The following is a 25,314-nucleotide window of genomic DNA, read 5'->3' as shown; positions in this document are numbered from 1 at the left end:
TGAAGGGTATATGATCTGTGAACCCAAAATAATTTTAAAGAATAAAATCCTGATGCCTGGACTGGTTAAATCAGAATCCCTGGGGGATGGGCCCCAGGTATCAGTATTTTTAATTTGCCAGGTGATTTCCAATGTGCAGCCAAAGTTAAGAACCACTGTTCTGAAGAGAGAGAATTTTAAAGTATCTACTTCCCACCTGGGTTTGCTCCTGGAGAGAATTCCTTGAGAAAAGTCTCTCAGTGAGCATGCCACTGTTTTTTGGCCTTCATTCCCACTGATCCTGGGTAAGGACCCAAATACCTTTGGGAAAGGTTCCAGAAATCCTGCCCCCTCCCCATCCTTGGTCCCCGTGATGCCCTGGTTTCTGCGCAGCTGAAGCACTGTGGAAGGTGACTTTAGGTGAACCAGAAGGCGAGACAAATACCTTCTCGTTCCCGCTTCTCTAAAACCCCAGAGCTAGAAAAGGAAAATGGCAAAGAGCTTGAAATGTTTCAGAGATCTAAGAAAAACTCCGATGTCATGTTCTTTTTTCCAAAGGACGGAGAGGGTTCTACCTGGTTCACAACCAGCCCTGGCCGCCCTGGCCACCCTCCACGCACCTGACAGCCACACGGCGCCCCCAGGGGGGCCGCGGGCTGCCCTCCCCGGAACCCCACGACAAAGGCTTAGGTGCAGCAGAGCAGTCCCTTCCTCCCACGTGTGACCTCTTCTTAAAACACAGGAAACGACAATACTGTTAGTGGCGACTGAGCCAGGCAGGCTGAGGAGTGGCAGGAGGAAGAGGTTCCTCAGCCCCGCGGGGCCAGCATGAGAAAGCCACCTGCACAGGAGGGAGCGGGGCTGGTGTGACAGGCTTGCTTCCAGGTTTGGCACATGGGACAGGCTGGGCACGTGCTCTGAAGCATGGCATCGTAAGGGAAGCCTGAAAGGTCACGGTGGCCAAGGCCACGGATGTGAACCCCCAGCCCGCACTGGTGCTGCCAGCAGCAGGAGGCTGGCAGATTAAAAGCAGAGAGAGAACAGGTCACGGCCACAGAGAGGCGGTAACCGTGCACTCACGTGGTGGCTTGGCCAGAAGAGGTATAAACACACTGCACTGTCACAGGGAGGCTGGCACAGCGACTGGAGGTGGCACTGTTCCTTTCATTCCGTTCGGAAGCAGGCCTGGAGGGCTGGTCCCGGCGGACCCCCATCTCCTAAAGGGGGGCAGGACCTGCTGAGGCTCCTGGCACCAGCCCCTGGTTCTGAGGGCAGCCAGGACCCGCGTCCACGAGGGCCATCTAAAACGTGGCCTGCAGGGGATGCGGACAGGCTGGCAGGAAGCCGTTCCTTGGCTCGCTCCAGTTCCCCACGTGATTGTCCGTTCCCCAGACCTGGGGCTGCCTGCCAAGCGGTTAAACTCCCGGGTTCCGCCCAGGGCTCTCCTCCGCCGGGAGGCCGGGTCTGCTGTGGCTGGACCCTAGAGGGAAGAGGGAAAATCGGCATCGGAGCCCGAACAGGCAGCGGGTCCCCTGACCCCAGGTGTTCAGTCCTCTTTAGGACGGGAAGGGGCAGGGGGGCGGGGGGCCGAGGAGCCTCAGGCCTTCTCGGGAGACATCGAGGCAGAGCTGGGAGCGTTTAGCTAGGAAAATGCTCAGCCTCGTGAGAGAAAACCACTGCCGGGACGGATGCCATCACTGACAGGCAGGGCTTCTGCCGGTGGGGGGCCGAGGCCATAAGGCCAGGCAGGAGGCGGCTGCCCAGACAACACAGCAGGCGCTGGAAGGGAGCTTTTGTTTCCAAGGCTGAGCAGGCATTTCATGGTCCCTCCTGCCCTCCAGAAAAATGAGAAGTAGCAACAAGGGACAGGAAGCAGTGCCCCTCACCTGGGGGGAGAGGTCTGCACGGCCCCCAGCAGCTAACAGGCTGGCAAAGGAAAGCAAAGAGAAGGTAAAGTAAAAGGCAAGACATTTACCTTGCGTGTTGTCTTAAAACAAAAAATGCTCACTAGTCCACAGTCAATTATCAACTGCAGTTTCCAAATGTGCCAAAGAGGGAAAGGCCTACTGGGAAAGCTAGAGAGAGGAGAGGGAGGGGGAGAGGGAGGGGGAGGGGGGAGGGGAGGGGGAGGGGGGAGGGGAGGGGAGGGGAGGGGGGAGGGGAGGGGAGGGGAGGGGAGGGGGAGGGGAGGGGGAGGGGAGGGGGAGAGGGAGGGGAGGGGGAGGGGAGGGGGGAGGGGGAGGGGAGGGGGAGGGGGAGGGGAGGGGAGGGGAGGGGGAGGGGGAGGGGGAGGGGGAGGGAGGGGAGGGGAGGGGAGGGGGAGGGAGGGGGAGGGGAGGGGGAGGGAGGGGGAGGGGAGGGGGAGGGAGGGGAGAGGGGAGGGGGAGGGGAGAGGGGAGGGGGAGGGGGAGGGGAGGGGGGAGGGGAGAGGGGAGGGGGAGGGGGAGGGGAGGGGGAGGGGGAGGGGGAGGGGAGAGGGGAGGGGGAGGGGGAGGGGAGAGGGGAGGGGGAGGGGGAGGGGGAGAGGGAGGGGGGAGGGAGAGAAGACCAGCTATGGCGCTGCTCCGGCAGAACCGCTCCGCTCGGGCAGCTTGGGCAGCACCGCAGAGTCGGGGCCGCGGGGGCGGGAGCGGCCCAGGAGGCCCGGTGTCAAGCTCGGACTCTCCCTGGGAATCCCGCTCTGGGACTGATCGATGTGGAGGGGGTTTTCCGAATGTGAAGCGGCGGACCAGGGTTCCGGAAGGTGTTTCTGTAAAGGGCCAGTCTTCTTAGGCTTTGCAGGCCTCGGGGGCAACGAGGCAACTCCACCTGCAGCCGAGTACAATCCCTCAGCAGATGGGCACCTCCAGTAAAACGTTCCGAGAACAGGCAGATTTGGCCCTCACGCCATTTGCCGACCCGGCTGAAGGCAGCTCAAGATCATCGTGCTTTCCAAGCATTTCAGACACTTCTCTGCTGAGGAAGCTGGAGCCAGTCACCCAGAGGATGGCTCTGACCTGCATCGTTTCAGCAGCGCCTCGGGGACACGTCCAACACGTGTAGCAACACTGAGCTCCCGGGGCAGCGAAGCAACAGGTTAACAGAGATAAAGTGCAAGACCCTGAGGGCCGCCCAGGGCCAATGTCAGGCCGCACACTTGGGGGCAAATCACCAACATCACGACTACAGAACAGGGGCTGCTTGGTAATCCGTTACAAAGAGGAAATGACCCATGAGCCACTAAAAACGATTCAGAGGACTGCCTCACGAGCCACTGAAGCCACAAAAGGATTAAAAAACCTCTGGGTATGTGATAAAAGATGAAACGAAAGGAAAAACCAGGATTCTTAGATTTAAGTTTGTACCTTATACACAACCTGTGCAGTCAGAGTAGCAGATGGAGGAAACCCAAGCCAAAAGGCTCACACTTTGAAACACAAAAACGTCCTGGCCTTCGAGACCCGAGTCTAACCTGATAGTGCGAACCTGATGGTGCGAACCTCTGTGTGAGGGGTGCCTCGCAAAATAAAAGACCGTCACAGCGGGTAAACAGAGGCGCGGGCTCCGCCTTAAGAGGCGAACGAAGGGTCCGTTCATTCCAAAAGGACCGCGACCAGGCCCGGATCCAGGACCCAACTCAAGCCCCCAGGGTCCTTCACCAGCACCGCAGATGGGGCCCGCAGGAGTGGAGCCACCGACGCAGCTCAGGAAGCACCTTTCCATTATAAAAACACGTTTCCCTTCTCAAACGTGGGTCCGGTAACCAAGGTGCATCGAAGCCAGAGTGCCCGTCTCTCCCGGCCTCCGACTTCACCTGTAAGATGGGCGTGACAACTACCACCTCTCAAAACTTCAGGGAAGTTTGCTTAGATGAGTCAGGACGAGGAGAGCCCTTAGCACAGTGCTTGGCATGGGAAGTGTTCAGTTAAGAGCTCGGCGTCCCCACTGCAGGGTAAGGGGGATGGAGCACAGGCAGTCAGGCCCCTGCAGTTCCTTCCACGGCCTCTCCCAAGCCCCGCCAAGCCCCGGAGGACCTCAGACCCCAACCTAGGAGCTCGGTCAGCATAAAAGTACCTTCTTGAATAACAAGGACAAGAAAGTTCCCTGATGTGTTTTACCACTCCCACCCAAAGCCCACCCTTCACAGGCTCCTTTTTTATTTTCCCTCCTTACACTCTAAGGGTGGGGTTTCCCATCCCACTCTGCAAAGTCTGTTTCTTCCTGCTCCCAGTGGAATGCCTGGATGGGACCGAACGCCACAGGAGGTGCTCTTCTGGGTTTTGGGGATGGTGTCCACCAGCCACCTACCTTCAGAGCCAGGCCCACTGGTGACCCAAATCTTCACTTTCTAGGTGACCTAACCCTAACCCCAAATGACCCAATACAGCGCCTTAACGTGATCATACTCCCACTTAGCAACTACGGTTAACCCTTGAACAACTCAGGTTTGAACTGCGTGAGTCCACTTATATGCGGATTACTTTTCAATAGTAAATACTCCGGCACCACACAGGCTGTAGCTGGTTGAATCTGCGGACGTAGAACCACAAACACAGAGGACCGACCACGTTATACACAGATTTTTGACTGCGCAGAGGGTTGGCGCCCCTAACCTGCTGTTGTTCAAGGGTCAACTGTATTCTCTAATTAAATCAACCCACCCTACAGGCCCTGGAGAGAAAATGCTGACTTACGTGCTCCTACTCAGAATATCAGCTGACGTATAGCTCAGCGGTGACGAGTTATTAAAAACACAAGGGGGCTTCCCTGGTGGCGCAGTGGTTGAGAATCTGCCTGCTAATGCGGGGGACACGGGTTCGAGCCCTGGTCTGGGAGGATCCCACATGCTGCGGAGCAACTAGGCCCGTGAGCCACAACTACTGAGCCTGCGCGTCTGGAGCCTGTGCTCCGCAACAAGAGAGGCCGCGATAGTGAGAGGCCCGCGCACTGCGATGAAGAGTGGCCCCCACTTGCCACAACTAGAGAAAGCCCTCGCACAGAAACGAAGACCCAACACAGCAAAAATAAATATATGGTAAATTATTAAACTCCTACCCCCAACATCTTCTAAAAAAAAAAAAAAAACACAAGAAGGGAGAGAGAAAAGAACGGGGAGACAAAAGGGAAAAAGAACAAATGTAGGGCAGGGCGAGGGCAGAGAGAGCAGGTCTGTGTGTGCAGCCAGGACGGCAAAGGGCACGCTCGCCCTGGGGTCAACGCCGCAGGATGCAGCCGCACGGGGCTCACCTGTGGCTGCGGCTGTCTTGTCACCAAGGAGCCGGGTCTGGCTGCCTGGGACGGCCTGGAGGTCCGCGTTCTCAGGGGACTGCGGCACGGCCTGGGCTCGGGTGGCCAGGAGTGCATTGAGGTACTGCAGCCGCGTGACCTGGGGCACAGGAAGCGTTGCAACTCGTGCAGCTGGACGGAGATGGGGAGGTGAGGGGCCACACCCCTCCCTCCTGCCCTCAAGCCCCCAAACCAGGGGTGGGGGGTGGGGGGGTGCGGGGCGGAAGCGTTGTTAACATCTCCAAGGAAGCTGGGCGCTTAGGCCACCAGCAGACAGAGGGGCCAGGCCATCCACCCTTCACAGCAAGTACAAGGTCTTGCTCTGGGAAGTCTCAGATAGACTCAATCAGAATTTATTCTTAATCCATTCAAATGTGTGACCAGCTGGTCTAGCCCTCGGGGACGCAAAGCTGGTTAAAAGCCAGCACCAGTGAGCAGCCCAGACGGTCACCTTGATGAGCTGCAGGTCAGAGAGGGCCCTCACGGTGTAGTCAGGACAGTATGCAGACAAGCGGGTGCCTTCGGCGGGCTCGGGCAGCGGGTCGTGGCGGATGGACTGGAGCGAGGACACCGGGGACTGGTGAACTATGAGAGGACAGTGGGTGACGGAGCAGGCCAGCCCCACCCAGCCTCTGAGATCCACCCCACAAGTCACCCTGGTGAGGGAATACAGCCAGGGGCTCTGAAAAGGATGGCAAACATGCTCCTCCTGGGAAAAGTTGTGCAGGGGTGGGGAGAGCAACAAAGATGAGCCCCGAAGAAATGCTGCCCCACCCCCATGCAGCCCGCAGACGAGAAGGGCCAGCACGCCCCAAGGCAGACTGCCTTGCAGGAGGCACGGGATCTGCAGGAAGGACAGGCCGGACGCGGGGCACTGGAGAGCCTCGACAACGCCCATCCCGCCGCCGACCCCTGCCTCCAGCTCTGGGACGGCTGCAGCTTACCCGAGGACGGCGCCGTCAGGGCGGACACTCCATAGTAGGTGAAGGCCCCATTCTCGAACTTCAAGCCCTCTTTCCCGATCTCCACCTCAACCCTGCCCTGGGAGGTCGGGGAAGAGGGGGAGGAGAGAGGGACAGGGAAAGAAAGAGGTGGACAGGTTATCCTTCCTGCCAGCAAAGAGCACAAGGAGAGAGCACCGACCCCACTTATCCAGGGCGGGTGCATCTGGATCTTCCTTCCTCTTCTCAGACCCTCCCCACTTCCTAAGCAAGCGGCGGGCTCCAGGCCGGGCTCGCAGGTACCTGCAGGATGAGGATGAAATAGTCCACCGGCTGGCTGCGCTGGTACAGGTAGTGGTGGGCGGCCAGGCGGTCGCTCTCGTCAAACCTCACTTCCTGGTTGACGCTGGGATGCTTCAGCAGGTGCAGCAGGACCTTCTCGGAGATTCGCAGCGGGCTGAATACATCCACCTCTGCCCCACAGGGGAAACAGGTGCGGGGACAGTGTCCACCGGGCCCAGCGCAGCCCGTGTACCCGCCCGCCTCCCGCTGCATGCCTCGGCTCCCCCAGCCTCCCACAACACCCACCCGGCCGCGGCTCTCCGCCACCCACAGAGGAGCCGCCTTCAAGTGACCCGAGCTAATGACAGGGCGGCAGAGAGAGTCGCCAAAGTTCTCCTGGACACCCTCCTGCTTACTGGGAATTGGGGGAGGGGGTCTCCTGCTCCACTGGCCGGTGAGCAGGGACGAGGCCCACCCTCACCCTCACCTCGGGAAAGGAAGCGCTGGGTGGCCAAAAGCAGCTGAGGCGAGATTTTCACTTTATAGTCATCGTCAGACACCTTGAACAGGGAGAATTCCTCTTTCTGCCTGAGAGGGGCGCTCAGAGACACAGGCTTCTTCTTCACCACGGTGTCTCCTGGGGCGGGGAGAAGAGGGCCTGCTTAGGCTCCAGCAGCCCTCCATCAACATGACTGGACCAAGGGGCACGTTGCCTCTCCCTCCCCCCAAGGCCTCGGGGCTCCTGTGGGGGGACAGCATCAGGGCACTGCTGTCTTGACAGCACCTGGCGGCCACTCCACCCAGGCAGTGATCTGGTGCCTGGTCGGAGGGGCGGCAGCTTGCATTCCAGCGATGTCCCGAGAAGTAGCAGAGAGGCCTGCTCCCTCCTCGGAGCTGGGAGAAGATAATGCCGATATGATGGCAGACAGCTTATGTAAAACAACAGGCCCCTCGCTAGAAAGCACACGTTTGAGGATTACTGGTGCCAAACAGGCGCTAACCCGCAGACCCCGTGCCTACGGCAGTCTGAGATGCCAAACCAAAATGCTGCATTTGGGGGACAGACACGTGGGCAGAGATTCACTTCCAAGATCACAGGGCGGGCAGCTCAGTGTCCCAGGGGGCCCATGTGAGGCCCGCCGTCAAGCATGGGCTCTGTGTCTGCCCTGCAGACCGCAGCTGCCATCCCAAGAGTCAGGCACTTCTAAAACACAATCACAGGCCCCACGATCATCTGTTTGGGGAAGAACCTCTCAGCAGTAAAGAATGGGCTTCTCTGAGAAGACACTTCTATACAACAGAAAAAGAGAACGCAAACGGACCAAGGAAGATAAAGACTGGGAAAAAGCCCGTTAAAGGCAGAGCTCCGGGCAAGCCCTGGGACTGCAAAGCCACCCATGGGACACACCCCCGTGGCTCTGCGTCCAGGCACACGTGTGAGCCCTCCCTCCTGCAAGGGGCAATCCCGGCCTACGCAGGGGTGAGGAGACGGGGCCTGGGTACATGACGGCTCTGACCCGAGATCCAGCCCCGCTTCTGACAACACGGAGACCTGCCATCCTCTGATACACACGTCTCTGTAAGCTCGAAAGACCAGCTGAGCCAGAAAAGCGCCGGGGCCACGACTCACGGTAGTCTTCGGACTCGTCCAGGATCTCGGACTTGATGATCTCCTCGATGACGTCCTCCAGGGTGACCAGGCCCAGCACCTCGTAGAAGGGGTCACCTTCGCCCTCGTTGTTCACCTTCTGCACGATGGCCAGGTGGGACTTCCCTGCGGGGAGGGACACCTGCGTTACAGCTTGCTAGGGGGCCTCCTGTTTTCCTTAGTCCCATGTGACTGGTCCACCACAAGGACAGAGGCTGATGTCTATGTTCCCACAACAGGCCAGGCACCAGGAGAGACTCTTCCTAGGTGCCCGTGAGGAGTAAGCCTTGGACCCCATGTCCACCTGCCCAAGTCCCCCCAGGCAGCGGCGGAGCTGGAGTCACCCTGGGTCTGTGCGACTCCACGCCGTAAACGTGGTTTAGACAAGGATGCATCCCGACCAGAACAGACACCGTAAACAGCCGCAACCGGACCGTGGACACAGGGCGCCGACACCAAAGACGCTGGCTCCCCGGGGACAGTCTGAATGCGGAAGCTGAGAGGGGCCACCCCGCCTGAGTCTCCAAAGGGAGCGTTCCCAATTCTGAAGGCTGCCCTGTATTTCCAGAAGCCGAGGTGCATGGAAGTCACCCAGGGGATGAAGATGGTGATAATCGGCCAGTTAGAGCCCAAACTGTGCGGGAGGAAGAGCAGGAAGCTGCAACTCTTCTCCTTCCTCCTCTGCATCCTCCTCAGGTGAGCTAACTGCTTGTTTTACGAGAAAATGTAAGCTTGAGAAAAGCCCAGCCTCAGAGTGCTGGGGAATGTTAGGGAAACTTCAAGAATATACTGTTTCAAGTAAGTGCTTTTTCTCCATAAAGCTTTATGCTTGTCCAAAAGCCACAGAATGTGGGACTTCCCTGGCGGTCCAGTAGTTAAGACTTCGCCTTCCAATGCAGGGGGTGCGGGTTCGATCCCTGGTCGGAGAGCTAAGATCCCGCATGCCTCAGGGCCAGAAAACCAAAACATAAAACATAAGCAATATTGTAACAAATTCAATAAAGACTTTAAAAATGGTTCACGTCAAAAAAACCATTTAAAAAAACAAAAAGAAACAGAATGCAAGCCATACAGGTAATTTAAAACTTTTGAGTAGCTACATTAAAAAAATTAAAGAGACAGAAATGAAATTAATAGTATTTTATGATCAACTCAATATAAGCAAAATATCATTTCAACATGCAGTCAATATAAACATATGAATAGATATTTTTCCTTTTTTGGGTACTAGGTCTTTGCTATCTGGTGTGTGTTTGGCACTCACTGCACATCTCAATTCAGACTGGTTACCGTTCAAGAACTCAGCAGCCACTTGTGGGTAGTGGCGACTAGACTGGACTGTGCAGGTCTAGGATATGGCACTGAGAGCAAACTCATCTCAAGCATGCCCCCACCCCTTTTTAACAGTATTTTTTTTCACTGAAGTACAGCTGATTTACAATATTGTTAGTTCACACTGTGTACAGCAAAGTGTTTCAGTTATATTTTTTCAGATTATTTTCCATTATAGTTATTACAAGATTTTGAATATAGTTCCCTGTGCTATACAGTAAATCCTTGTTGCTTATCTATTTTATGTATAGTAGTTTGTATATGTTAATCCCACACTCCTAATTTATCGCTCCCCCCTCCTTTGGTAACCGTAAGTTTGTTTTCTAGGTCTGTTTATGTTTTATATAATTTGTATTATTTTTTAGATTCCACATAAAAGTGATATATAATATTTGTCTTTCTGTCTGACTTACTTCATTAAGTATAATATTCTCTAGGTTCATCCATGTTGCTGCAAATGACATCACTTTATTCTTTTTCGTGGCTGAGTAGTATTCACTTGCATATGTACCACATCTTATTTAACCATTCATCTGTTGATGGACATTTAGGTTGCTGCCCCTTTTTATTACTAGTGAATAAAGCATAGGGTAAAAGCCGGCCTGGACCTGCATGTAAAGGGGTGCTTGCTTCAAGAATCCTTTGGTAAAGCAAAAAGTCAAGCTCACCTCTTTGTGTGAATCCTACTTTACATACCTTGGGTTCAATGACAATGTAGTGATTGGGTTTAGAAGCGCATGCTTTGGAAGCAGCTGGCATGCCTCTGCCTCATTCTTTCAGCATCCGTGCCCCCTGCCCCGCCCCCAGTAATGAGGTATAGGAAGACCTCTGCTCCAAAGTTGGAGGGAATGAAAATGTCAAGAGTCAAGCAAAAGCTATTATTATTAGACCACTAACCAGATGATCAAGAAAGGAAGGAGGCTGTAAAAGGATAAAAAGATCACATTTACTGCATGTCATCAAATCCAAGATGTCATCAATCATGAGACATCCTGGTTACAGAGATGTTAAAATACAAAAACAACGTGCAACTGAGAACTGAAGAAATGCAGTACAGGCCTACGTCATTTCAATGTGCTTCGCAGATACTGCTTTTTTTTTTTTTTTCCCCAACAAACTGAAGGTGTGTGGCAACCCTTCGTCAAGCAAGTCTGTCGGCACCATTTTTCAGACAGCATCTGCTCACTCTGTGTGTCACATTTCGGTAATTCTTCCAGATTTTCAAACTCCATTATTATTATATCTGTTAAGGCGATCTGTGATGTTACTATGGTAATTGTTTTGGGGGAGCGCCACCAACTGCACCCACATAAGACGGGGAACTTGATAGATACTGTGTGTGTTCTGACTGCTCCACCAACCGGTCATTCCCTGTCTCTCTCCCTCTCCTCTCCTCTCTCCCTGTTCCCTGAGACACAATACTGCAATTTAGGCCAATTAATAACCCTACAATAGGCTCTAAGTGTTCAAGTGAAAGGAATAATCACAGGCCTCTCATTTTAAAACAAAAGCTAGAAATGATTAAGCTTAGCAAGGAAGGCATGTCGAAAGCTGAGACAGGCTGAAAATTAGGCCTCGTGCACCAAACGGCCAAGTCGTGAATGCAAAGGGACAGTTCTGGAAGGAAATTAAAAGAGCTACTCCAGGGCTTCCCTGGTGGTGCAGTGGTTAAGAATCCACCTGCCAATGCAGGGGACACGGGTTCAGAGCCCTGGTCCAGGAAGATCCCACATGCTGTGGAGCAACTAAGCCCGTGCGCCACAACTACTGAGCCCACGTGCCACAATTACTGAAGCCCGCACACCTAGAGCCCATGTTCCGCAACAAGAGAAGCCACCGCAATGAGAAGCCTGCGCACCGCAAAGAAGAGTAGCCACCGCTCACCACAACTAGAGAAAGCCCGTGCGCAGCAACAAAGACCCAATGCAGCCAAAAATAAATAAATAATAAATAATTTAAAAAATTTTTTAAATAAATAAGAGCTGCTCCAAAAAATAAAAATATACAAACAAGCAAATAAATGTGCTACTCCAGCGAACATGTGAATGGTAAGAAAGCCAAACAGCCTTCTTGCTGATATGGAGAAAGTCTGAGTGGTCTGGATAGAAGATCAAACCAGCTACAACGTTCCCTTACCCAAAAACCTAACCCAGTGCAAAGCCCCACCTCTCAATTCTATCAAGGCTAAGAGAGGTGAGGGAGCTGCAGATGAAAAGAAGCTACCAGAGATCGGTTCACGAGGTTTAAGGAAAGCCGTCTCCATAACATGAGAGTAAGGCGAAGCAGCAAGTGCTGAGGTAGAAGCTGCAGCAAGTTACCCAGAAGATCTAGTTAAGATCATTAACGAACGTAGTTACACGACACAACAGATGTTCGACGTGGACAAAACCACCTTATATTAGAAGAAGATGCCATCTAGGACTTTGACAGCCAGAGAGGAAAAGTCAAGGCCTGGTTTTAAAGCTTCAAAGGACACGCTGACCCTCTTTTTATGGGCTAATGCAGTTAGCAGGTGATTTTAAGTTGAAGCCAATGCTCACTTACCATTCCAAAAATCCTAGGGCCGTTGAGAATTACGCTAAATCTACTCTGCCTGTGCTCTATAAACTGAACAATAAAGGATGACAACACATTGGTTTACTGAATATTTTAAGCCCACTGTTGAGAGCCAATGCTCAGAAAAAAGATTCCTTTTCAAGTAGTACTGCTCATCAGCAATGCACCTGGTCACCCAAGAGCTCTGATGGAGCTGTATAAGGAGACTAATGTTATTTTCATGACTGCTAACAAAACATCATACTGCAGCCCATGGATCAAGGAGTAATTTCAACTTTCAAGTCTTATTAAGAACTACATTACATAAGGCTACACCTGCCATAGATAGATTCCCCTGATGGATGTGGGCAAACTCAATTGAAAACCTTCTGGAAAGGATTCACCATTCTAGATGCCATTAAGAACATTCATGATTTATGAAAAGAGATCAAAATATCAACACTGATGGGAGTTTGGAAGAAGTTGATTCCAACCCTCATGGATGACTTTGAGGGGTTCAAGACTTCATGAAGGAAAGTAACTGCAGATGTGGTAGGACGAGCAAGGGAACTAGAATGAGAAGTGGAGCCTGAAGGTGTGACTGAATTGCTGCCATCTCAGGATAAAACTTTAATGGACGAGGAGTTGCTTCTCATGGATGAGCAAAGAAAGTGGTTTCTTGAGATGGGAACTACTCTTGGTAAAGATGTTGCAAAGACCGTTGAAATGGCAACAAAGGATTTAGAACATCATATGAACTTAACTGATAAGGGGTTGTGGGGTTGGCAGGGTTTGACAGGACTGACTCCAATTTTGGAAGAAGTTCTACTGTGGATAAAATGCTATCAAACAGCGCTGGGTGCTTCAGAGACATCGCTGGTGCACGGAAGAGCCAACTGATAGAGCAAGCTTCACTGTCACCTTAAGAAACTGCCACGGCGACCCCAATCAGCAGCCACCACCCTGATGAGCCAGCAACCACCAACACGGAGGCAAGACTCTCCACCATCAAAGTTTATAACTCGCTGAAGGCTCAGATGGTGGTTAACATTTTTTAGCCATAAAGGTTTTTTAGTTTGATTTTCTGCGGGACCACGCTGCACAGCATGTGGGATCTTAGTTCCCCAACCAGGGATCAAACCTGCTTGCTTACTTGCTTACTTTCTTATTTATTTATTTATTTTTGCGGTACGCGGGCCTCTCACTGTTGTGGCCTCTCCCGCTGCAGAGCACAGGCTCCGGACGCGCAGGCTCAGCGGCCATGGCTCACGGGCCCAGCCGCTCCGCGGCATGTGGGATCTTCCCGGACCAGGGCACGAACCCGTGTCCCCTGCATCGGCAGGCGGACTCTCAACCACTGCGCCACCAGGGAAGCCCTATGATATCTTTTTCTGGTTTTGATATCAGGGTGATGGTGGCTTCGTAGAATGAATTTGGGAGTGTTTCTCCCTCTGCAATTTTTTGGAAGAGTTTGAGAAGGATGGGTGTTAACTCTTCTCTAGATGTTTGATAGAATTCACCTGTGAAGCCATTTGGTCCTGGACTTTTGTTTGCTGTAAGATTTTTAATTACAGTTTCAATTTCATTACTTGTGATTGGTCTGTTTATATATTTTCTAATTCTTCCTGGTTCAGTCTTGGAAAATTGTACCTTTCCAGGAATTTGTCCATTTCTTCGTGGCTGTCCATTTTATTGGCATATAGTTGTTTGTAATAGTCTCTTATAATCCTTTGTATTTCTGCAGTGTTGGTTGTGTGATTTTTCCTTTTTCATTTCTAATTTTATTGATCTGAGTCCTCTCCCTTTTTTTCTTAATGAGTCTGACTAAGGGTATATCAATTTTGTTTATCTTCTCAAAGAACCAGCTTTTAGTTTTATTGATCTTTGCTATTGTTTCCTTCGTTTCTATTTCAGACGCGGAGTTAGCATCTCCCCACAACTAGGGCGCCTGCCGTCTGCTTGTGGGGGACTCTGACCCCCAAGGAGACGGGAGGAACCCCAGAGTGAACTGGTAGGACACAGCAGGAACAAGGGGGGAGGAGAAGTGGAGGCCAGACAAGATCAGCGCCCCTGAGGCCAGGAGATCAGGAGAGGCAGGTGGGAGGGACTCTCCAGGAAGAGCAGGAGAGCAGTGGAGGGCAATCGCATGGCCCACTTGGGCCGGGGAGCCTGCTGAGCTCCCAAGCTGGTTCTGCCCTCCAAAGCCCCATCCAGGCTGTGAGGGTCCTGGGGGCACAGGAGGGAGAACAGGGAGATCAGGAGAGGCAGGCGGGAGGGGTCCTGCCGGAGGAGCAGGAGAGGACCGGAGGGCAACTGCCCCGCCCACTCAGGCACAAGGAGCCTGCTGAGCTCCCAGACCAATGCCCCGCCTTCCAAGGCCCCTCCAGGCTGCGTGGGTCCTTGTGGGCACAGGAGGGAGGCCAGGTGGGGATCAGGAGAGGCAGGCAGGAGGGGCCCTCCAGGAGGAGCAGGAGAGGAGAGAAGGGTGTTTTCCCCACCCACCTGAGCCCAGGAAGCCTGCTGGGCTCCCAGGTGAGATCCCCTGCCCTCTGAGGCCAGGGGTGTGGGGCCGCCTGGGCTCCTTCTGTTCCTTGAGCCTAAGCCCCACCCCCCACAGCCCCCAGGGCCTTTTCCAGCCCTGTGGGTCCTGAGCATAGGCCCCGCCCACCACCCAAACCTCGCCCTTGCTTAGGCCCCGCCCTCCACAGCCAAGGCCTTCCCCCACCACCTTTTTTTTTTTCTTTTCCCTCCACCTCTTTTTACTATTGTGGTACTGATGTACCTTCCCGTTGTTGACTCATCTATATTTTTATTTCTAACATATCTAACTATGTTATCTGTTAGTTTCCTAGTCTAATTTTATTTTTTACTTTGTTATTGTTTTTTATTTTTTATTTTTGCCACCACACACTGCTTGCGGGATCTTGATTCGCAAGCCCAGGGTCGGGCGGAAGCTCCGGCGGTGGGAGCTCCGAAGTCCGAACCATCGGACTAACAGAGCATCTCATTCATCAGAGTGAGGTCTCACAGAGTTCAGCACCAAGACCCAGCTCTACCCAACAGCCTACAAACTCCAGTGTTGGAAGCCTCAGGCCAAACCAGTAAAACAGGAACACAATCCCAGTCATTAAAAAAAGAGAGACGGCAAAAAATGTCACAGATGAAGGAGCAAGGGAAAACCTACAAGACCAAATAAATGAAGAGGAAACAGGCAATCTACCTGGAAAAGAATTCAGAGTAACGATAGTAAAGATGATCCAGAATCTCGGAAATAGAATGGAAGCACGGATTGAGAAAATACAAGAAATGTTTAACAAAAATCTAGAAGAACTAAAGAACAAACAGAGATGAACAACACAATAACTGAAATGAAACATACACTATAAGGAATCAATAACAGAATAACGGAGGCAGAAGAATGAATAAGTGAGTAAAGACAGAATGGTGGAAATAAATGCCAAGGAGCAGAATAAAGAATGAAAAGAATTGAAGACAGTCTCAGAGACCTCTGGGACAACACTAAACACACCAACATTCGAATTACAGGGGTCCCAGAAGAAGAAGAGAAAAAGAAAGGGTCTGAGAAAATATTTGAAGAGATTATAGTGGAAAACTTCCCTAACATGGGAAAGGAAATAGTCACCCAAGTCCAGGAAGCACAGAGAGTCCCATACAGAATAAACCCTAGGAAAAACACCCCAAGACACATATTAATCAAGCTAACAAAAATTAAATTCAAAGAGAAAATATTAAAAGCAGCAAGGGAAAAACAAAAAATAACATACAAAGGAGTCCCCATAAGGTTATCAGCTGATTTTTCAGTGGAAACTCTGCAGGCCAGAAGGGAGTGGCAGGATATACTTAAAGTGATGAAAGAGAAAAACCTACAACCAAGATTACTCTACCCAGCAAGGATCTCATTCAGATTTGATGGAGAATTCAAAAGCTTTTCAGACAAACAAAAGCTAAGAGAATTCAGCACCACCAAACCAGCTTTACAACAAATGCTACAGGAACTTCTCTAAGCGGGAAACACAAGAGAAGAAAAAGACCCACAAAAACAGACCCAAAACAATTAAGAAAATGGTAATAGGAACATACATATCGATAATAACCTTAAATGTAAATGGATTAAATGCCCCAAACAAGACAAAGACTGGCTGAATGGATACAAAAACAAGACCCATATATATGCTGTCTACAAGAGACCCACTTCAGACCTAGGGACACATACAGACTGAAAGTGAAGGGATGGAGAAAGATATTCCATGGAAATGGAAATCATAAGAAAGCTGGAGTAGCAACACTCATGTCTGATAAAATAGACTTTAAAATAAAGACTGTTACAAGAGACAAATAAGGACACTACATAATGATCAATCCAAGAAGAAGATATAACAATTATAAATGTTTTTGCACCCAACATAGGAGCACCTCAATACATAAGGCAAATGCTAACAACCATGAAAGGAGAAATCGACAGTAACACAATAATAGTAGGGGACTTTAACACCCCACTTACACCAATGGACAGATCGTCCAAACAGAAAATAAATATGGAAACATAAGCTTTAAATGACACAATAGACCAGATAGATTTAATTGACATTTATAGAACATTCCACCGAAAAGTGGCAGAATACACTTTCTTCTCAAGTGCACATGGAACATTCTCCAGGATAGATCACATCTTGGGTCACAAATCAAGCCTTGGAAAATTTAAGAAAACTGAAATCGTATCAAGCATCTTTTCTGACCACAACGCTCTGAGATTGTAAATCAATTACAGGAAAAAAAACTGTAAAAACACAAATACGTGGAGGCTAAACAGTGCGCTACTAAATAACCAAGAGATCACTGAAAAAATCAAAGAAATAAAAAAATACATAGACACAAATGACAGCAAAAGCACGACCACCCAAAACCCATGGGACACAGCAAAAGCAGTCCTAAGAGGGAAGTTCATAGCAATTCAATCTCACCTCAAGAAACAAGAAAAATCTCAAATAAACAATCTTACCCTACACGTAAAACATAACTTTTATATACACTGAGAAACCAAAACACTTGTATGACTTGCTTTACTGTGGTGGTCTGGAACTGAACCCACAATATCTCCAAGGCATGCCTATACTTAGGGCTTGCTTACTGCGTGCCAGCCACCAAATGCTTTATTCATTTATTAACTTACCAAACCCTCTGGCAACTCTATAAGGCACATATTATTATTTTCATTTTACAGTTCACAGAGAAAACTGAGGCCAAAAGAGGTTCAGTGACCCTGCCAAGCTGGAACCCAGGCAGCTGGCTCTGAGTCCACTCTCCTAACACCCCACCCCCACCCCACTCAAGTGACTTTCACTGAGGAGAACAAAAGACTGAATCTTAGGAGCCCCCTCCCCTCTGGGAGATAGGCATGGTGCCAAGTTCAGGGCCCCACTGAAGAGAAGCCAGCAGCCCTCTTTAGGGGCTCTACCATCCTGGAACAAAAATTAAAGGCGGAAATGCCCACATTAAGTTCCTTCCCCGCTTCCCAGGAGGAAGGGGCTAGGGGTCCCTGGGGAACTGTCTGCCCATTCCTGCTGAGACAGAGGCACTGAATGAGGAACGTGGCATTTCCAGACGCTTCCCACCCCTTGGTGTTTGGGCTGGAATGGCTCACACCGGCAGGCAGGCAGCACTGCTACGAGGGCCCCAACAGCTCTGCCACGGGATACAAATCTGTTAGGCCACATCAGGAAGGCTGAGGCTCAACACACAATGTGGGTCAACGGTCTTCTGGGATTTCGGGAGCCAAAGCCCAGGTTCTAGATGGCCATCTGGGAGCAGAGGACCCACTTCAGCCCCCTTCTTCCACAAAGCCAGTCCCTTTGGCAGGTTCCCTACAGGAATGACTAAGTTCTACCTTGCTTTCAAAACTTCTATAAAATGGGCGCAAGGTTCTCAGTGATGAGATGATTCAATAATGAATAGAAGAAAGAAGAGCCCTCGCAAGGTCCCCCAACAGTGGCCACGGGATCTAACCTTAAGGCAGGATGTCTGAGGGGTCCAGGAGGCAACCAGAAAGGAGTGAGGGGCACACAGAGAACGGGAAGCTGGAGGGATTCAAGCTTCTCATCTGACAGGATAAAACGCCCTGAAGATATGGGGCCCCCTGGCTGACTGACTGCAAACACGGACACAGGCCCCAAGACAGGTGCCGTCGGCTCTCCCCGCGAAAGCTCTACAGAGCCGCAGGCCAGGGGGAGATGATGGCACACCTGCCGACGTCGACCAGGAAGCTCTGAAAAGCTCTAGAGTTCTGATTTTAGTTAGCAGGCTCGAGAACGCTCACAAACGACAGGGATGCTAGAGGACCCTTCCATAATGCCTATTTTCTAGGACATTCCTAAAAATGCAGTTGGCGATGAAATTCCTCTGCCTTCCCTCTTTAGCGTTTTTTAAAAAAACTGTCTGAACGTATCCTGTGAGAAAAGTACTATGTGACCATCCCTCACAGATGTCTGAGCAGGTCTGACTCTTCAGAGTTGGGGCAATCCTTTGGCTTCTGAAAGGCAATGAACCACAACTCAGGGTTTAAAGCAGACTCCGAAAAGCGCACCCATCCTAATCCCTCCTTTGGCTGAATGTCCTTGAGGTCACTGGGGGTTGTCACTGGGGGTTGACAAAGAAGGCAGGGGTTAATAGCTTTAAAGAAAATACATGCTACCTACTACACCTCCAAAGTACGCGCTCCCCCTGGCAATGCCTGCACAAAACAATCAGCTGTCACCTCAAGTCTGCACAGTGACTGAGGGGCACCTCACCGGGGAAGGTGCCTCTCCCAGACTATACAGTTCCAAAACTGTGCTCTGAAGGAGAGAAAGAAACAGGGCCCAGAATGGCAGTAACTGCCAAGATGCCAGGGCCTCCAGCGTCGGGAATTCAGAGGGACCACCGTCTCATACACTCGGCAGAGAGACAGGAAGGGGATCGGTTCCTAAAACCGCACGCACCAGGGAGGCTGCGATACGCCCTTTGTTCATGAGCAGAGGAACGATGAAGAGTGTTAGACTAACGAGGACTTTAGTGAGGAAACGTAAAGCGATCTGCCAAAGGACTGCACTGCACGAGAGCAGAGAAAGCCCAGGATGTCACAGGAAAGACATGGCCATCTTGCCCTGAGAATGGCCCTCACTCTCCACAGGAGGCAGGAGGCCGAGGGGACTGAAGAGCCCCCCATTCAACCTCCAGACTGCACCCCTCCCGCACCGCCTTCTAGAAGGAGGCTCTCCAGAGCCGCCCCAAGGCCACCACCCCAGAACAGAAGCAGCCTGCACTGGCCTTCCCTCCCTACCAGCAACTTCCTACCAACACTTCGACCTAAACCCACTCGACTCCCCCATCTTAAGATCCCCCATCTTAAAACCAAAGAGCAGAAGGCCTCCTGCCCGCCCAGCCTCTCCCAGCCACTGCCCCCTGGCTTACGCTCTGCAGCCATACCTCCCGGAAGGCCCGTCTCCTTGGGCTGTCGTGCTTCAATCCCCAGCACCCCACTCCATGGCCCCACAACTGCTCTGCAAAGGTCAAGGGTATCCTGGTTGCTGGATCCAAAGGACATGACGCCAGCCTCTCTCCTGATCACTCTCCTTCCCTTAGTTTCCAGGGCGTTCCCGGGTCTGGCTCTCCTCCGCAGCCCCTCCTCTCTGCCCTCCACCCCTTCCCTGCTGTGCCCCTCTTTAGGCGCCGCTTCCTAGGACCACTTCAACACAGACGTCCAGATCCTTCCCTCCTGCTTGGGGCTTTCACTTGCATCTCACTGCACATCAACTAATCCTAGGAGCCTGCCTCTCGGGCCACTGCAGAGCCACAAATTCCCGTGTCCAGAACGAACTCGTCTGCCTGCCACCCGCCACCGCCCCCAAGCCCTCTCTTCCCTGCGTGTGCTCTGCCTCAGGGAAGGTCAAGGCCACCACCAAGCCAAAATGCACATTCATCCTCAGCTCCTCTTCTTGCCCCCCAGTCCCTGGGCTAGCCACAAAATCCTCCTAAGCCCACCTTCAAATGCCCTCTTGGGTTACTCCTCTCCAGGCCCGCTGTGCACCCCCGTTCAGGTTACCACCACCTCTCACTGGACCCCCCAACCACTGGGACCCCCCAACTGTGGTCTCCACACCAGTCAGTGATCTGTGCAAACCACTCGGATGGTGCCACGCTCCGCTCAGTCACCGCCCTGGTGGTCAAGCCCGGCCTCCCCAGGGCCTCAAGCTGGAAGGCGGCAGGGGCAGGATGGTACCCTCCCCTGCTGACTCCAGGGCCTGCACGGCTGGCCACCAGGCCACGAGAATCCCCACTGCCTCAGAGACTACAGTACTACTCGGAGACAGAGTACTTGCTACTGGGGGGTGCTGCCTGGCCCCCGACCCAGGCTCCTCTCCCCAGTGAAGGGCTGCGTGGCTACTCTCTGAAGAAACAGCCAGGAGCTTATCAGAGATTCTCTAGCAAAGCAGCCAGGGCTGCCCATCAAAGTCTCCCACCGAGATCCCCAGATACAGTAATAACAGTTACTGCCTAACTTCAACACCCTTCAGCAGGAGGTGGTGCGCGAGAGCGCCCACTAGTGGCCTCCATACAGCAGTGCTAATGCAGGAGTAACATGGTCACTACTGCAGAGCTTGGCCTCCCTGCCCTGACAGTCAAGGGACTCACAGGGGCCTGGAGACTTCACAGCTGCCAGGAAGATGAGGGGGAGCTGCTCAGTTCTCCGCCGCAATTATTCAGTCTTTAGGGTGAAGCTCATCCAGAGTCCTGAGGTGTCCCCAAGCCCATCCTGCAGTTCAGGTGTGAAAAGCCTGGCTAGTGGCCAAGTGTCCTCTGGGGAGGACACCCATGCCCAACAACGGAGAGGGAGACTGCAGGGGAATCCAAACCTTCACAATGCGAGAGTCTCAGTTTTTACCAGGGTGAAAGGAGAGGGTGAAAATATGGAGTTAAGAGAGAACTTGAGACATTACTCGGGGTTTAAAAAAAAAAAAAGTAATGGGAGACTAATTGGTATCCATCAAGTTGCTTCTGGTGAAATTACAGTGGAAGTTTCTTCCACACCTGTAGAAAAACATTTACCAATCATTCCTTTTCCCTTCCTTTTACCAATCAGGAAGGTACCAGCCCATCAGTGACCTTAACAATGATGCCCTAGAAACATCACAGGACCAGATACTTTTATATTATACGTGTGCAGACAGCAGCGTCCAGGTACCTGAAGACTATACTCTTCTATGTTCTTTCCGTTTCTATCCAAGAGTTTGGACCTGCTACAAAGCCAAAGGCCACAGAAATGACCTGGTAAAGAGCTGGAGAGTTAGAGCCAAGTAGACATACCTCCCCAAACTGGGGGCCTGCCAGGAGAAGGGGACTTTTCTGTCTATAGCACTGTCAGTTTCAGAGCCACAGCCTTTAAATGATATTTCGAAGGGTCATTCGGAGCTGCAAAGCCATCCTCTTCATTAAAAGGGACCTTAGAGGCTTCCCTGCTCTCCACGAGGGTGGGACCCTTCCCCACAAGCTTCCCTAAACCCCCACTCCTTCTGTAGGGCGCTGACATGCGAGTCCCCTCCGCGATTCCCCGGCCGTTACCTCGTTTGAACTCCTCCAGGACGGCGTCCAGCTTGGTGTCGTTGAAGACGAAGTGGAGTGGGTGGCTGTAGAAGCGGGTGATTGTGCTGAGCGGCGTGCAGTCTTCGGGGTCCACGAAAGCCAAGTCCTTGAGGTAGAGCATGTCCACGATGTTAGAACGCTCGTCCTCGTACACGGGGATGCGCGTGTGGCCGCTCTGCATGATGCTGGCCAGGACGCCGAAGTCCAGCACGGTGCTGGCGTCCAGCATGAAGCAGTCCTCGAGGGGCGTGAGCACGTCCTCCACGGTCCGGCAGGGCAGCACGCCCTTGCTGAGATCGCTGTAGGGGTCGCTGCCGCCGCGCGCCAGTTCCAGCACGCGCTCGCGCAGCCGCCCTGGCCGCGCCGCCAGCTCCAGCAGCTGGCCCACGGGCAGCGCCACAGGCAAGGTGAGCAGCACTGCCAGGCGGCTGAGGATCAGTGCGCGCGGCGCCAGCGCCAACGTCCAGCGCCCGCTCACGGCAGCCGGCACCACCTCGCCCACCAGGAACACGAGCCCCGCGCTGCCGAGCACTGCAGGCACGGCGCGCTGGCCGGCCGCGCGGTACAGTAGTACCGCCAGCGCCGCCTGCGCCAGGCTGGCCAGCAGCAGCAGCGCGCCCAGGGCGCAGCCGGCCCAGCGCCGCGCGGGCTCCAGGCGCCGCGCCGCCGCACGCTCCGCCTCCGAGCCGCTCTCGCGCAGCACCTGCACCTCGGCTGGCGCCAGCGCCAGCGCGCTCAGCTGCAGGCCCCGCGCCAGCGCCGCCAGCGCCAGCAGCCCCGCCGCCCCCAGGCCCAGAGCCCAGGGCGGCGCCGCCTCCTCGGCTGCCCCGCCGCCCGGCTCCACACGCACGGCCAGCAGCGCCGAATGCGGGCGCACGGCCTCGGCGCGCAGGCGCAGCAGCGCGCGCCACTCGCCCGTGGGGGCGGCCGCCTCGCCGCTCGGCTCCCCGCGCACCGCCAGCAGCGCCGAGTGCGGGCGCACAGCCTCAGCGCGCAGGCGCAGCAGCGCACGCCACTCGCCCGTGGGGGCCGCCGCCTCGTCGGACGCCGCGGCCGGCCCGCCCTCGGGGCAACCCGCCCCCTCAGGGGCCACCCAGGACCAGGAGCTGTTGGCGAAGCCCGAGCCGAAAAGGCGCAGGCGGAAGGTGGCCTCCGGAGCGGCCCGCATCGCCCCTCCGCGCGCCCACCCCGCGCCCGCCGCTCCGTCCTCCTCCAGACAGACACCCAGCACTCGCGGGCCCGACGCCGCCTCCCCGGCGGCGTTGCCCAGGCAGAGCGCGGCGAGCAACCAGCCTAGCCGACCCGCCGCCGCCGCCGCCGCCATCGCCTGCTGCCCCCTCTCGGCCTCCCGCGCAGCCTACCCCTCCGCCTCCCCCGGGCCAATCGTCGCCAGCCCTGGCGCCTCTTCCGCCAATAGGCGGCGGGCGGGGGCGGGCCCCAGGGTCGGACTAGGCTGCGCCGGGGAGTAAACAAGCAGCGGCGCGATCCCGGGGCGGGTCGGGGGCGTGGGGCTCTCGGCCCCGCGGGGCTCGGCCGCGACTCCCGGGGCTGCGGCTGGGGCTGGGGCTGGGGCTGGCTGGCGTCCGGAGGGCGCGGAGCGGCGAACTGGCCCCCCTCCGCGGGCGTCTGCTTCTCACCGGCAGTCGCCGCTCACCGGGAGGCCGGGCCCGTGCTTTGGGAAGTCCCTGGCTCGGGACTCGGGTCGCAGAGCGGAGCGGCGCTCCTGAAATTGCAGGCAGAGAATTCAGCCAACGGAGATGGGCCGTTTTCTCAGAAAGGGACCCCCTGAACCACTGACCTAAAGGGCGAGAAGGGCTGAAAAAACCGGTGACTGGGCATCGGAAACCAAGGTTTATTGGAAGTGTTTCTTGATCGCACCCGATTCTGCTATAGGTCTGGGACGTGACACACAGCCCCTGTCTTAAAGGAACTTGCATTCCTGCCAGGGAGAACGATGGTGAATACGTACACGCACGAAATCACTACCTCATTGGATCCTCACAGCTACTACATGTTATGAATATATTTTACCGGAGAAAAGTGAAGCACGACTCAGACACGGATGTTGGGTTTCAACGCGACCGGCCTAATATCCTGTTCGCCATCCCAGCCACATTAGGAGATCATCCTTGGGAAAATAATTCCTAAAGACCAACAAGAACTATTCAAGAGAATCCTCCCAAAGACTGTGTGGTCCTTGACAGTGTGGAATGTTCTTCAACCTATTATCTGTGAACTTCACCTGGTTGGAAGGAAATAGACAACCTGCTAACACGACTTCTCTATAGGAGTCCAGATGAAATGGGTTTTTTTAATATTTTCTTTACATTTTTATGTATTTTCAAATCTCCTAACATACATAGACTTTCATAAGGCTGTTCATGTACATGTCATTTAAAATGGTCTTTACAAGGATTCTATAGAAATTCATGTGCTGTGTCATGAAAACACTTTAAACAACAGTTTAGGCACTGTGGCTGCAATTAAGTAAAATACGTTTGTGTGGAAGGTAATGTGCAAGAATGAATAAGCCCGTGGCGAGTGACCGGCAGAAATAGTGTGTGAAAAGTTCCAGAATAAGCCGCCAGCAGAAGCAATAATGACTACTGAGCCTTTCCACTGGGCTGGCATGCCTCTTTTGAAAAAAAAAAAATAATAGTAGACTCAACCCCTTTGGTTCACACTTCTGTCTCCAAGTCCAGATAAAATGCTGACACTGAGATAGAATGGACAACAGGCTTGAAATGAGTCATGTGCCTGAAAAGTTAACTAGCAAAGACCAGTTCCAGAGGTAAGATGGGGAGAACACTCAGTATATCTAGACAGAGCTCTGACCTTTGATAAGTTACTTTTCCCCTGGTCTCGAGCTCCCTTGGAAAACAACCTGTAACTTATTTGGGAGGAGGGAAACCTTTGAGTAGAAAAACAGTTGGATCACGCTTGGAAAACACAAATAGTGAGTCAAACTGTGAGACCCAAAGACAAAGGACCCGGTACAGAGCAAACAAAGCTGCTCACAAGTGACTTTCTGTGAACAATAGAGGCCCCAGCACTACTTTGCCAGCCTCTTTCTTCCTTGGCTCTGAGTCAGTCTTTGGCCCATCATCACAGCATCAGTGGAGACACTTGTCACCGGGCATTCAGTTCCCCCACGGGCGATTTTTCCTTTCTGATCATTTGGTTCAAGACATTTCTGTGTTTTATCTAGTATTCTTGAGTTTCAAACCCATAACTATTGTGTGTGACCCCTGGCTAATTCCTTCTTCTCTCTCAAGTCTGCAAACGTCACTTCCTCCAGCTGGTTTTCCTCAACCATCTTGACTAGATTGGGTCAAGGTTATGGGAGCATTGTGCTCCCCCCGCAATAGCATCCAGTACTCAGCTTCTTGTAAGACCCATTCATTCATTCAACAAGTATTTCCTGCATCCAGTGCCTGCAATGTACCAGGTACTGTCCTAGTGCTGGGACTGCAGTGGAAGTAAGAAAGACCTTGACCTGCTGGAGGTTAAATTCTAGTGTGAGGACAACAGAAAATATACAAATCCGTATTTTAATATCTGACAATATGTGCTATGGAGAAAAACATGGCAATACAAGGAGACGGACAGAGGGACTGGGGCCAAGCTCTTTTGGCTGGGGTGATGGGGGAAGGCTTCTTCAAGGAAGTAGCATTTGAACAGAGGCTTAGATGAAGC

General features: G+C 53.0%; 1 protein-coding gene across 4 annotated transcripts; it reads right to left on the bottom strand.

Annotated features, from left to right (window-relative positions):
• Nucleotides 1-1,280: 1,280 nt before the first annotated feature.
• On the bottom strand, nucleotides 1,281-22,955 carry CNNM3 (cyclin and CBS domain divalent metal cation transport mediator 3). Of its 4 annotated transcripts, XM_082671936.1 has the most exons (9): nucleotides 21,598-22,955; nucleotides 8,098-8,241; nucleotides 6,955-7,104; nucleotides 6,489-6,658; nucleotides 6,189-6,285; nucleotides 5,696-5,829; nucleotides 5,206-5,344; nucleotides 1,866-1,905; nucleotides 1,386-1,459 (listed from the first exon to the last, which is right to left on the bottom strand). In XM_082671936.1, exons 1-8 carry the CDS (start codon nucleotides 22,940-22,942, stop codon nucleotides 1,898-1,900), a joined length of 2,187 nt encoding a protein of 728 aa, XP_082528062.1. In that variant the 5' UTR covers nucleotides 22,943-22,955; the 3' UTR covers nucleotides 1,386-1,459; nucleotides 1,866-1,897. The 4 variants fall into 4 exon arrangements, with proteins under 4 accessions (XP_082528060.1, XP_082528059.1, XP_082528061.1 ...); XM_082671934.1 differs by lacking the exon at nucleotides 1,866-1,905 and having other exon boundaries at nucleotides 1,281-1,459; nucleotides 5,197-5,344; XM_082671933.1 differs by lacking the exon at nucleotides 1,866-1,905 and having other exon boundaries at nucleotides 1,281-1,459.
• Nucleotides 22,956-25,314: the final 2,359 nt, after the last annotated feature.

Source organism: Grampus griseus, assembly GCF_964374135.1.
Source record: "Grampus griseus genome assembly, chromosome: 15".
Lineage (NCBI taxonomy): Eukaryota > Metazoa > Chordata > Mammalia > Artiodactyla > Delphinidae > Grampus > Grampus griseus.
Note: the sequence above shows the minus strand (reverse complement) of the source record. Positions and strands in the feature narration are given on the sequence as shown.